The sequence below is a fragment of the Hetaerina americana genome, unplaced genomic scaffold (genome assembly GCF_022747635.1).
Source record: "Hetaerina americana unplaced genomic scaffold, ioHetAmer1.1.p SCAF_9, whole genome shotgun sequence".
In the NCBI taxonomy this organism is placed as follows: domain Eukaryota; kingdom Metazoa; phylum Arthropoda; class Insecta; order Odonata; family Calopterygidae; genus Hetaerina; species Hetaerina americana.
Window position 1 is genome coordinate 11509692 of NW_027287538.1, and position 13782 is coordinate 11523473.

Sequence of the window (13782 nt, forward strand, 5' to 3'; positions counted from 1 at the left end):
GTGACGAAGAATGCTCATTGTCTTTTTCTACATTAAAGGAGTGGTCCATAAGGAGTTTGTTCCTCATGGACAGACAGTTAACGCCGTCTACTTCGTGGATGTGCTGGAAAGACTCCGAAAAAGGGTCATTGGGATGAGAAAAGACATCTCCGCTACCTGGCAACTCCATCACGACAACGCGCAATGAGTCCGCGAGTTCCAGGCCAAACAGCTGGTACCAACGATGCCCCACCCCCCTATAGTACTGACGTCGCCCCATCAGCTTTCTTTTTGTTTGGATTAAGGTATCCCTGAAAGGAACCCGTTTTTCGTCCATAGAAGGGGTCCAATCAGCCGTGACGAAGACCTTGCGAGAGGTCCCCGAAGACGCCTTCCAGGGCGCGTACCGGTCATGGCAGAGTCGCTGGAAAATATGCCCTCGGACAGTACTTTGAAGAATTATAAGTGTTTGTGCAAATCTGTTCAATAAATTACTTTTAAAAATAATTGCATTACTTTGGGAACGTACCCTGTATTTTTGTGCTCAACACTGAGTGACTGGAAGGAGGTAGACTAAAATGTGAGAAGCAATTCCGATAAGTAGACTGCGATTCTAAACGAAATTTCTTTGAAAATTTGTGTACCTGCATGCTATCGGGATAAGCGTAGTTGTATCCGCGTTGTTGTTCCAGGCAAGATATGGTGTAGGAAGATAATTAGTTAAAATACTTCCAATGCGACTAAATGCTAAAACTACCAAAACTAATACTGATTGCCCCGAATGTTTTGTTCAACCATGCGTACTACAGACTAGATGATTATGAGTAATTTTCAATGAAAATATTGAAAACTCAAGATTTTTATGTATTTTAAAATCAGTCGATTCGGAAAGGATGTGTTTCGAAACTATATTATTATTACTAGTATTACCGCTAGTTTATTTGTTGAAGGGACCAGCCAAACGTTTGAACCGTGTTTCTCTTCTGGAATTAGATTAACCACTTTTTTCAAACTTCCAATGATCACCTTGCATGACAGCTTGCATTATGAGGAAGCATTTTTCAGCTTAAGATACTACCTTCCTCCTTGCATAAAAAATGACTATAATTCTTCTTCCTCTAGCTCGTTCACCCAAGTTATTCCATCTAATATAGTCTCTAATATTTCATGGTGTCTTACAATCACATTCTGCAACAAAATATCCTCCCTCGCTGGTCCTGACTTGGTTGGATTTCATTCAGAAATACTATCTTTCCCGCTTCTATGTCTATCATTTATGACCTTGTTTAGGAATAAATAAATTAACTGTAAATTTTGCGCAAGGAAGAAAGACAAGTATCCCAATGGAACTGATGAAATACTCTGTTATTAACTGGCCTGTTTGTGAATTTAATTCATCATAATGGAGTGTAAAGAAACAAACCTAGTGCCCGCATTTTCCAGTATGAATAATCGTAGAGAAGACGATTATCTTGCGATGATATCCCTGAGATAGAATTTTCCCTAGGGTTATGTCTTCAATTGGTGACATTAATTTGACTGGGAGGAAATACATTGAACATGAAATTGATTGAATGCGTACAAATTAATTACCTATAATTACTGGCGGCTAGATTGATGCGTAGAAAGTGTTATACTTTTCAAGCATCAGTAAGGCTTACTCCAGTTATTAGAATACCGTGCGAACTGCCACCGAGATTTAATTTCAATGTATTAAAGAATATTCTTTTATTACTTATTAATCTGTAATGGCATATTTTAACTTCAACATTGCCTGAACTCTTTACGAGGGGGTACCATATATTTATGTAATTTAGATTATTAGTAAAAATAATCGAAAGGAAACGTAATTTTTATTTACGCATTATTCTCAAAACTTCTCTTTGTAGTCTACTATCCAGAGTTATGCATTTCTGTCAGCCTGTCCTTATATTGTAATTCTCAGCAGATTTCATCGAAAACCATTTCTTTACATCTTGAATGAGGTAATATGAGTTGCCTAATCTCCGATTCCGTAATATTTTTTTTGGTACTCGGAAGAAGAAAAAGTTGCGTAGCGAATTTTTCTTATTCCTAGAACCGCACTGTGGTCACGATTGCAGGTCGCGCCATGTTTTCTTCTGAAAAGAAGTTAGTAGTCGTGGAACCCGGTGTTCTGAAACCTTTGACATGTGCAGTTCTTCGTGAATATTTTTCCATAGACGGCCATAACTAAGAGAAGTCTCATTCATGATCATTTCGAAGGCTGCTCTTTAGTATAAGAGGATAGTCTTCCAATTTATTCACTGTGCTAGCATCGTCCTTGAGTGATGGCCTTCCACTTCTTGGATCGTCTGTGAGGGACGTGTGGCCAGTTTGCATTCCTTCTCCATCTCACAACTGTGTCATATAACGGGCTATCATTTTCATAAACATCCACGTTTCATTATGGATTTACTTGAAAGCGAAGGAACTTAATCACAATGCTAGCCTCTATCTTCCCCATACTGTGAGTTCAATCTACTAGTAACATATGCTAAATTCGATTAAATCCGGGACCAAAATTTGTGAATGGACAGAGTGGAGAATCGTTCGGTTTACACAAATTATTTAGGCTTTTCTTTCCATTATTCAAATATAAATTGGCCGTAAAAAATTGAACATCTCAACTATTTTAATAGTTTTCTATCAGCCACTGGTTTTTCTTATGCGTTCTTTTCGTCATGTTTTCAATCTAACAGAAAAGATGATTTTAAAACTCGATTTTGATTTGATAAAATGTTTCCTTTAGCTTCTCAGCGATATTTTGTAAAATATATAACAACTGTTACGGATGTAGGAAGCTTTGAAATATTTGTATTTATAATCATTGCAATAGCGGATATTTTTCGTATGAATAAGGAAAAAATCAAGGTTATGGTAGCCTAGCGGTGATAGGACCGCAGACGGCTCAAGTAAAGGAACTTGCCCACTAAATATCCTAGTTTGTGAACTTTATTTGTCACTGAGCTCAGTGCAAGGTAAGCCGTATATTCAAACCAGTCTTTGGTCTTTTACTGTAGGAAAAGGGAAGGCAATTAATTTGGAAAATAGCATTTGAGCCATTGAGTATATCTATTTAAAACGTTTATGTAACCCAGTTGTAAATATGGACTTTTTAACTGAATTACACAAACTGCTGCTAATTTAATATCAAGAATAAACTTCAACTTGATGTAAAGGAAACTTTCGTAGTCTAATTGGAAGACGTTTTATTAATACGTAATAACCTTATTGTTACAGACCTGGTCTCGAAGTAATAAAGAAAGGATGTATAAAGGTAAACAACATATTTTAAGATGATCTACATTTATGCTGTTGCTTTTGTAATTCATTTTTTAAATAAATTATATTCGATATACTCACGGACACCTGCGGAAACGTTATTGTGTGAGGGAGGTGTGGGCTAGTCGTGACCGGGAAGCCAGAAATGTGCGCGATGTGCCTCGATATGTCCCCGTAACGGGTGTTGGTGGCAGTCGGAGAGGCGACAGACAGTATGGTGCGCTAATGCCTGCATAAAACTTGGGTCTCCGTGCCCCGGAGAAATTTTGCTGCCTCGTACCTTGCCTCAGCCAATCGATTGCGAGTCATATTGAGAGCAGGCCGCTATCCTTTATGATACCATCGTCGAGGGATTCTCTTTACGTTCCCTGAAATATCGACCTACTGAGGGAAGATTTCATATTCAAGGAGCGAGGGAAAAATGAGGAGAGTGGAACAATAGGAAAGTGGCTTTCGCCGAGGGGTTGTTGAGCAAGAAAAGGTATCGTGAGCCGAGGCGTTTACGCTGCGCTGTAAACTGTTCAAGTATACTGCGGACGCCCGCTCCGCGTTTTCTCTTATAATGGGCTAAGTTCTTAAAACGGTTCTCCAAAATTTATAGTGGATTTTGAATGCGTAAATGAAGGAAAGAAATAGAATGGATAAAATGGTGAATAGAGTTGCCTATCAAAGAAAATATGTCATTTTCACCTAAAGAGATATATGGCGATATAAAAATTCTATGCAAAATAACTACTCATCATAAAAACTTCAAAATACTATATATTTCTTAGGCAAGTGGAGAAATCGTCCTTAATGGCAGCTCGCTTCTCTGAAACTACTACTGAATATATTCGTGAATTAATGAAAAATAAAAAGTCCATTGGAAAAGTGAATTCAATTCAACAGCAAACAAAGAAAAAATTACACTCCTCACTATTTTACACTGTTTGTTTATATTTCCTTCGTAGTTACAAATTCATTGAATTTATTCCTTGTCTTCGATCAAGACCAATTCCGTGTTTCATTTACTTAAGAAATAAATGTGACCATTTGGACTCATTACTTTCATGAAAATGGTTTAGCACGAGGTGCATGGAAAACGTATAAATCTCTTTGTGTTAACTGACTGTTAACAATTTAAAAACTTCATGTGTGGAGCAATCATAAATTTCAAGCCAAATTAAGTACAGGGTTCGTCCGGAAAATAAGTGTACTGACTCCTGGGCTGGGCGCGCCGCTCCAGGCGCGCCCAGCACCGCTCTGACGGGCTGCGATTGGAGGGGGGTATGTTGGCAAGCGACGCTGAAAAAGGCAGTCGGCTCTGAGCTGTGGTGTAGTGAGGAGCTCTGTTAACGCGAACCTCCACGCTCGACCCACGTCACGGAACGCGATGCCGAGCAGCGTTATTCCATCAAATTTGCGGTAAAGCTTGGGAAATCGGCTACCGAAACTGTCGGTATGATTAACCAGGCTTACGGGGAGTCAGCCATGTCCAGAAATATGATCTTTCGGTGGCACAAGATGTTCGTGGAGGGCAGAGAAGAGGTCGACGACGAGTCTTCGAGAGGTTCCCGATGATGCCTTCGCGGGAGCGTTCCAGGAATGGGAACGCCGCTGGAACAAGTGTATCGACTCACAAGGGTCCTATTTTGAGGAATATTAGCTTAAGATATGTAAAAGTGTAATAAATTTTTTTTCCTGAGCTCAGTACACTTATTTTCCGGACGAACCCTGTAATTCATAATCCAGTTGATCCACATAAACTGAAAAAAATGAGGTCCCAAGGAGGTCCGAAAGATTTATAAAATGTGAAAAAAATACATATCCTATGAAAGTAGCAATTCTGGCTGTGCCTCAACGAGCAGATATTGGCTTCCGATATTTTCTCATATTATGGGGGAATCATTTAGAAAGTACATAACTATCGGTAGTTTATTTTGTGAATAGTAATGGGACTTTGTTTTTTTTAATTTTGAGTTTATGTGTAGCGAACTTAATCTCCATAACAATGGGAGCTTTGTTTCCATTGCTTGCTACGGAAAGGCCCCAACTCTCTTTTAGAACAATGAGCCGTGCCCTATTGAGTGGGCCTAGGGAGAAATCTGGTACATAGTACTACGGTAGATACCTAAACCAGCCTAACAGTGGATTTCACATTTCTCGTCCCAAACATCTGTTTCCGCACCATTCCACGGGTAGTGAGAGCGATATGACGAAAATGAGTAGAATGAAAAGATCGTTAAAACCCGCATTTATACCTGTACATGCCGCATTAAAAAAGAGCGTATGCAACAACATTATCCTTTAGCATCAAAAGATGATTACATAGAAATATTAAATGGATGAAAATTATATAATTTCAGTGAACGGGAATTTTTGGACGCCATAATTGACTGGTCTAAAAAAATGTTCGAGAAGTTATTCGTGATCGCTCCCGATTTGGGCAGAGCGCCCAAACGCTGACTGGACAGTGACATCTCCGGACATCCCATAATTTGGTTTTTAATCCTATTCCAAGATTTGTTTTTTCTCGGGTTTCAGATCTACCTCGGAAGCCACAAGCGGCAAAATAAATGGAACTGCGTTCTATCCTCTCCTTTTACTTCATTATGTAAAATTGTTAAATTATCTATATCGACGCAGAATTTTCCCTCATTTTAGGCGTAGCACATATGTAGATATTATTTTTTAAGCTCTCCACTCAGACATACTTCACAAACTAGTCTCTTCATTTCGTCGTGGCTTCACGCTATCACACCCCTCACCGTCCGGTTAACGTGCTTCATATATTGGCTGTCTTCACAGTTCTATCTATCTAAATTTCCTTCTATTTTCTCTAACATTAGGCCGTTTCGATTAAAGATATATCCACCCAACCTATTTCAACCTCAATCCTTCGAAAGAGCACGTGTTCGTGTACTATTGAAAAATGAAATGCGCATGCACTCCAAAAGTTCTATTAATTAGCCATTGTCTATGATTCACAACAACCCTTTCGAAGTACGAATATCGCCCATTTTCGTCATGAACCATGGTATTTTTTCCATTATGTATGATTACCTCAGAAACTCTACTAGGTTAACTGGAGGAGATCTGTGATAGACAGCGGAAGAGGAAGTGGAATGAATCTTCTTGACGAAATGCAGGCTAACACGGATCCCAAGGGATCATTTCCTTTCTGAGAACGCGCAAAATGCTTTTTTTTAAGTCAACGCTTAATTAATGGAGGATGAGGAGAGGTAATTGTTACACTCCTTCCTCGCCTTCGGATAACAAGGGATAGGGGAGGTGGAAGTGGTATCGACCGTGATGCGTCGTGCTCATGTGGGAAACTAATGCGATGCCAAGCCTCCGGGTGCTATTGTTGAGACTTTGAAGAATTTCATTTTACATTGAGAAGCTTCTGAATGAAAAATTCTAGTGAGAAAGGACCTAAAACTTTGTGTGACATCTTCACTCCGATATTGTATATCTTTGGTGTCCAAGGTTGAAATGCAGGTTATCTGACACAACATAAATGTTGCCAAAAAGTTGGAATGTATTTATTATTTTAACTTATATGCTATAGTGTAGATAAAAACAAATTCTAATGCAAGTCCAATTAAAGCACAATAAACTCCTTTTTGCAGCACAAAAAAATATGTAAGTAATCAATATGGATCAATCAGTTGGATGACATAGTTTCTCAATGCGCTAGGCCAATTTAAAAGTCCTTTAAAAACAATCCCGCCGGACTAGCAGAGAGCAGTCTAATTAACATGTCCTGTGAAATGTAAAAATATGCTGAGAGTTGGGACAGAGGGGATCGAGATGGTGCGGAGGCTAACGTACTGGCTTCCCACCTGCCTTCCCAGAGGGCCCGGGAGCAGAGGTATCTCGATCCCTACTTGAGGTGCTTTGTGGAGGGCACTTTGAGTGAGTACGCCGTCCGTCGGATGGGACGTTAAGCTGCAGACCCCTAGGCGCCTTTCGTAAAGAGTAGGCTAATGCCGACGCCGGGTTTCTCTCCACCATTCATCCTTTCCTGTCCATCCCCTATGGCGCAAATGACCTCAGCTGTCGGTCGCCTCCCCTAAATATTACTACTACTAGTTGGGAAGGATTCATTCTCATCAGAAAGTTCTGTATGAGTAAATTGTTACTATTCGTAAATAAGCCTTTAGTTTTGGGGTTTGTCCTCGTATATTTAATTATAGCATTTATACAATGTCGAACATTTGCATTACAATGTCAACAAATGAACCCTTATACGATGCACCGTCGGTATGTTCAAGAACGAGCACGGCAGGGTCCTGAATGTTAGAGGATGGAAACTGGATAAGAGGATTCCGGTTAGGTGAGATGCGGGAGGGTTTTTGCAAGGGACCAAGGGAGCTGACTTTCGAGTCGAGAGAGAAGGCAGTGGGTAGGAATGGGAGGAGATTTACCGAATTCGGGAGTCGGTGATTAATCGTTAGAGGGGGCGCGAGGGAGCTGGCGATGTCCCGTTGATGGCCATCTTATTTGAAAGGGGTTCACGTGGGTCGAATGCCAGAGTAACTGAGATCGGGGTTTATTTTTTGGGAGAGGTCTTTCTAGCGGTTGTCCTTTGAATATCATTCGGCAGGTTCACAGTAAATAATGCCATTTTTTCGTGCCTCGAACTTATGGAGGAGGGGGAGAATGTATGTAACTAAGCATTTCTGCGAGTAATTGAATCGCCGTGAATACGATATAAGAGAAATGCCACATCAACCGCAGTCTTTATTTGCGAATGTATTTTGAATTTGAAGGGAATGACCCGTGGGTTTTGAACGTTATATGTTGAATGACTTTTATATACAATTATTTGAAAAAATGAAATTAATTTCTAAAATAGTATACATTTAGGTGACCAGTCGACTTTCATCAAACCTACTAGAACACAATTTTTCCAAGCGATGCGGGTGATAATTCACTTATTAGGGATTTTGGAAGTGAAGATATAGACTTATTGGTGTCTTCTTTCTGAGACGTGTAACCATGATTGTATCATATAGTAATTAACAATGCGTCTAATAGGCTAGTCAATATTACGACGCTACGCATATATTTACCCTCCATAAATTTTCCGGAGTTCCTTCAAACCTTATGGTTATTCTGTATCAAGTTGAAATTAAATCGCAAAAAAATATTAGAAATACATGTATTTTTAATATGTCATGCTAATTATGCCACATATCTCAATTTCTCATTTTTTTAACAAAACAATATTGACATGTTCGCTTAGTACTCAATGGGGAGATACAATGGGTTAGTGGATCTCTTCAGACAGTTTTGAACAACGTTTATTCCAACGTTGGAAGTGCCGTTACTAGTCGAGAACGAGCAGGGCTCAGTAACGAGGCGTGCTTAGCGTAGAGACATACATCCCAATGTGGGTATATGTAACTCGAGAGGCACTCTCTCATCCAAGAGAAGCGGGATACACGGCCCTCTGGTCGTGATATGCTTGTTATGCGCCCAGCTCCATCGATTTACGAGATACTGCTAGTATCACTCGGTATTGTACGTTTTGCCGTCGTGAACGCCTGCTGTTCCGCGGCTGTAACTGCAGTAGTAACCCGACTTTAGTTATAAAAAAACTCAGCCACGTCGTGTGTATGGTTAGTAAAGGGAATGCAAGCGCAGGCCAGCGAGCCAAGCCCTCTTCACCGGCCTAATAGTTCTTTTGCCGAGCGACAAATTCAGCCCAACCCCGAACGCGCCCGGACCTCTCCCTCTCTCATCAACCCCTAACTCCCAATTAGCACCATAAAACCCTTCCATCCGCGCAAGCCCCCTAGCTTGCTATCTCTCTTTCTCTCTCCTCCACCCCCATTACCCACTTCTCCTCCTGGCCTTTAGGGTCCTACAGGGCTTTGAAGTATCCTCACCCCGGCCACTCAACTCTTTGACCGCGCGCAAACGGGGAGTGACCCTGGTCTATCGGGACCCTGAAGTCCGGAATCGGAGGTACTAAACGATCGCTCCGCGATTTCAGTTGAGAGTATGAAATACCTTCGAATACACTGGTCGCCTAATGTGTATGCAGTGTTTGTAACCACTGTCTCTGCTATAAAAAGGGCTCATAATTAACACAGGTGAATGACTAAAGTATTAAGTTTCTCACTGATGAAATCTTAGCTAAAAAGCGATTAAGCTATTTGAATTGCGAATAGTTTTATTATGGTTCCATTGTATGCATGATAGAACACAATTTTTCTTTGAATTCATGTTGAGACTGGAAGAGCATAAAGCCTTTGATGGAATGAACATTTTGTATCAACTTTTGCCTGCGAGAAAACGTCAGGTGATCAGTACATTACGATATCGAATGAAATTTGTTTAACAGACATGAATTTCTCATAATTATTTTTGATATCGACGAAATTCTTAAGGTTATTAAGTTATATTTCAATAATCTGATAGTACTTCATTACCTCGAGAAAGTGACTATTTATTATTTTTAATAGTAGTTTATTGAAAATTACAAATAGTACAGTTTCTTGAAATGTTTGCATTTACTTTTTAATTGTGTGTATATAATTATATTATGTGTGTGGTATATATATGTATGTATATATATACATACATACATATATATATATATATATATATATATATATATATATATATATATATATATATATATATATACTTTCGTAGACGTAACACGGAAGTGCCGAATAGTACAATACACAGTAGCACACAATATAGAAACACAAAAAAAGAACACTCACACGTATTTTCTTGATATTTCGACGGAAAAAATCCGTCTTCCTCTGAAGATATAGAAGTAATGACTGCTGGAATTGTTGAGGTACGGGTGCCTATATATATATATATATATATATATATATATATATATATATATATATATATATATTCATTCCATTTATTCTTTAATGGGATCCGATTTTTTTCAGACAAGGGTAACATGTGATTCTTGATACAATATGAAAGCATTTCATCTTCTTTTATTGAAAACTCAAGTAATATTTAATGAACCAGAAGAGGATTTGCATATAAAGTCATTGTTAACACGTCAAAGATAAAAAATAAAGAATTAAATAAAAGGAAAAATAGAACCATAAAGGATGATGAAAAAATGAAACCGGAAACCCCCGATTATGGGAATGGATATACTTTCTCTTTTTAATTCTTAGAATGCTCATTCTTCAGGAGCAATATTTTTTTTACAAACGCAAATTTAGAATTTGTCATCAAACAAGTTGTAAAATATCTACACCGCTGATAGCGTGTTACAAAAAGTAGTTTAGAGGACAGAACATGGAAAATATCTCGCTTGGCCTTCTTAGCTTTCCCGCGGGAATTTCACAATATAAATTTGCTGAATGCAATTACGGAGCCTATATGGGACAGGATTACTATCATTTTATGGTTTAATTAAGTACCTCTTTTTACTATAAAACACCATCATGAAGTTAAATAATTTACCGATCGCAGCTAAGCACTGTTTATGAACGCATATCATTCCTATGCATAATAGAAGTCACTCATGACAATGGACTTAAATATTAATGGGAAAGGTGTGATCTTTGGGCTACGAAGTCTAGTTTCTACTTTCCGAGGTTAAATAAGTAGAGCATTCATTTTCTGGAATTTTATCGAGCTATGAAATACATGAATTTTTATACAGATATTTTTTATCAATTTATTTATCGTTTTTTTCATAGATATAATTTATTAATACGTTTTAAGCTGGGAGTTACTAATTTTTTGATTCTCCTGGTTTTGAGAAAGTGAATGCATGGAAATTCCCCTTTTTTTGCCAGCAAATATAGATGCTTCTTTTTTATCTCATTTCGCCTCTTTTTTAATATTTATAATAAACTATGAAATATGATTAGAATTATATAATAAGGAAGAAATTTTGCAATATATGCACCATGTTTCTAACGTCGAATCTTAAATTATTGTACTAACCCTGATTGTTTAAAACTGGTGTATTGTCTACATTTAGTGCGTAAATTAATTTAATTAATTGATGTTAGAATCGACCTCAGTAATCCACAATTAATGGCGGTTCTGCGATGGTCACGTGGCAAAGCGCAATTATTTGGAAGTTTGGTAACATCCTGAAGCATAGGCAAAATAAAGCTCCTAAGTGCGTACAGGCGTTGCCTATACCGCAGGAGTCGCCAATCTTTGGAGCCTGGTGTTTATAGCACCAGTAACACCAGCTCCTTTCCATCAATCTTCATTCATAGTTGCACTGCATATGTGTGTATTTATTTCTACAATAAAAAATTAAGAGCATGTAGCAATAAATCATAATGTTCTTCACTTGTCATTTGTAAATGATTGGCTTTTAATTGTGATATATGTATTAAGGTTTCACGAAATTCTTTACTTTTTCGGTTTATATGGTGTGCCCTCTCAATGATCATGTTAAACTAATATTTATTACCACTCAACTGCTTGCATTGCACATTTTACTCGTCCCGCCATAATTCAAGCGTGATTTCATCGTTATCTGGGGGAAATCTTTCATGCATTGAAATGCATTTTGTGCTCATGTTCGTATTGCACTATAATTCACGTATACATACATATATTGGTATTCATATTATTATAAATATATTTAAAGGTCGGATGAAATGACCGCAAATACAAAGATGATTGAAAAAAACAACGAAATGTTTTGATCGAGGAAAATTTCCCGTGAAGACAAGAAGGCTCTCCATAAGATTTCTTAATGGAGTAAATATTGAAGCCTCCCTGTATAGTTAAGTGAATTCTAGCCTAAAGGGCAATGGCGGATGTACTTGCTATATTCGCTTTCACTAGGTGCCTTCAATCGCTCCATGCACCATGCCTTGTTAAAGGGTAACCATTAATCCAGAGGTTTCAGAATTCCTCATCTAAGTGCAAATATCCTCCGTGTTACCAGTCCAAATACTTCATAGTCTCGAAGACAGAGGCTTTGATTTACATTAACAAACAATGATATCCATTTGATTGAGCTTATCTGGCCATGAGGAAGTGGATTAGGCTATTGACTGGAGATTCTGCGTCCAAAATTGCATGATGCCTGTTGAATGAAATCTATGATTTTTTAGTTTCGTAAATTTTCGGAAGCTGTATTTGTCTTGGAGAGTGTAAGCGGCTCTCCTTCTCATGCCATTTCATTCTCCAAATGGCTTCATACATGTTGTTTTGGTTATTATAAAACCAACTCTCGAGTCGATTACTGGAGTATTTAGGTGGTTCTGGACGAGAGCTATTTTTCAATATTGTGGCGCCTAACCTTTCTACTCGTACGGAAACAGATTGCATTTTTTATCTAGGAATATCGTATCATTCACATGGCAAAATATTAGCTATTTTAGCAATTCAAGACTATATATTCTAACTGACTAAGGGATGTATAATCATTTGAGTGTTGACTTCACTCATCAAACGTAGCTCCACGTTGATCACTGCAGTTTAAAAGACGAAGTTCATTACGGATGATAGTCGAATACCAATTTGCAATAAATTGACACTCCCGATTCCCTCAATCGCAGTTCAACTCGGTGGTCGTTCGTTCCCCCTCCGCGCCCCGAGAGGGCTCTGGGGGCGAGTGCGGGTTCGAGGCGGGGGTGGGGGCGGAGGGAAGGAAAAGTGAGTGCGTCTGGGCCCGGCCGCTTGGGCGCGCCACCGCTCAAACGTCCCTCTCTCGCCCCGCACTCACTCCATTCGCTTCGCTCACACTCCTTCTCTCCCTCCCGCAGGAGCAGGTGTTCCAGTACCAGGGCAAGAAGATGGCGGCGCTGGAGCCGCACGTGTTCGCCCTCGCCCAGGCCGCCTATTCTTCCCTGCAGGCGTGCGATGCTACGGACCAGTCGTGCGTGATCTCTGGAGAGAGTGGCGCCGGCAAGACTGAGACGACCAAGTTTATCCTGCAGTACCTGTGCTCCGTGACGAGCAACGTGAGCACGTGGGTCGAGCAGCAGATCCTGGAAGCCAACACCATCCTGGAGGCGTTCGGTAAGAGATAGTTAAAGAGGGCGAGGGGGGCTCACCCTTACCTTCGTTTGAATTCGCACCAAAGGCGTTTCTGTTTTCAATTGGAAGATTATTTGACCGTCTGTTTAAAAGCAATGGTTCAAGCCTCCCTCAGAGTATTTATATTCCCCTCTTGCTCTTATGCATACCTCTTCCCTTCTCATTTGACCGTTTCATTTGATCAACACATTTGATCTTTTGCACCCGATTCCAGCATCATCTGTTAAGTAATTCGATGGGTTAGCTGTAGCTCTAAAATCCGTACCTACCCGACTTCACTTTCGTTACGGCCTGTTAGCTCTTTGACATGGTTACATTCCTTACGTGGTCTGCATGCATTCCTCTTAGCCTTCCTCCTGGCACCATCTCTTCTATTTTCCCTTGCTCCATGTCCCTAACAAATCCATCTGCTCTCCACGTATGCCGATTAAATCTATTCTTCCTTTTCGAGCGTTCTACTTACTTTTTTCTCTTCTCCTACTTCTGTGTTTATTCCTTCCTTAGTTG

At 39.4% G+C, this 13782-nt stretch overlaps 1 protein-coding gene across 1 annotated transcript in view; it reads left to right on the forward strand.

The window, feature by feature from the left end:
• Positions 1-13782, forward strand: part of Myo81F (Myosin 81F) — a 383271-nt gene that overhangs the window by 310339 nt on the left and 59150 nt on the right. The window contains exon 4 of the mRNA XM_071597894.1: positions 13002-13257. Within this exon, the coding sequence (XP_071453995.1) occupies positions 13002-13257 (256 nt within the window). The remainder of the gene's footprint in view (positions 1-13001; positions 13258-13782) is intronic.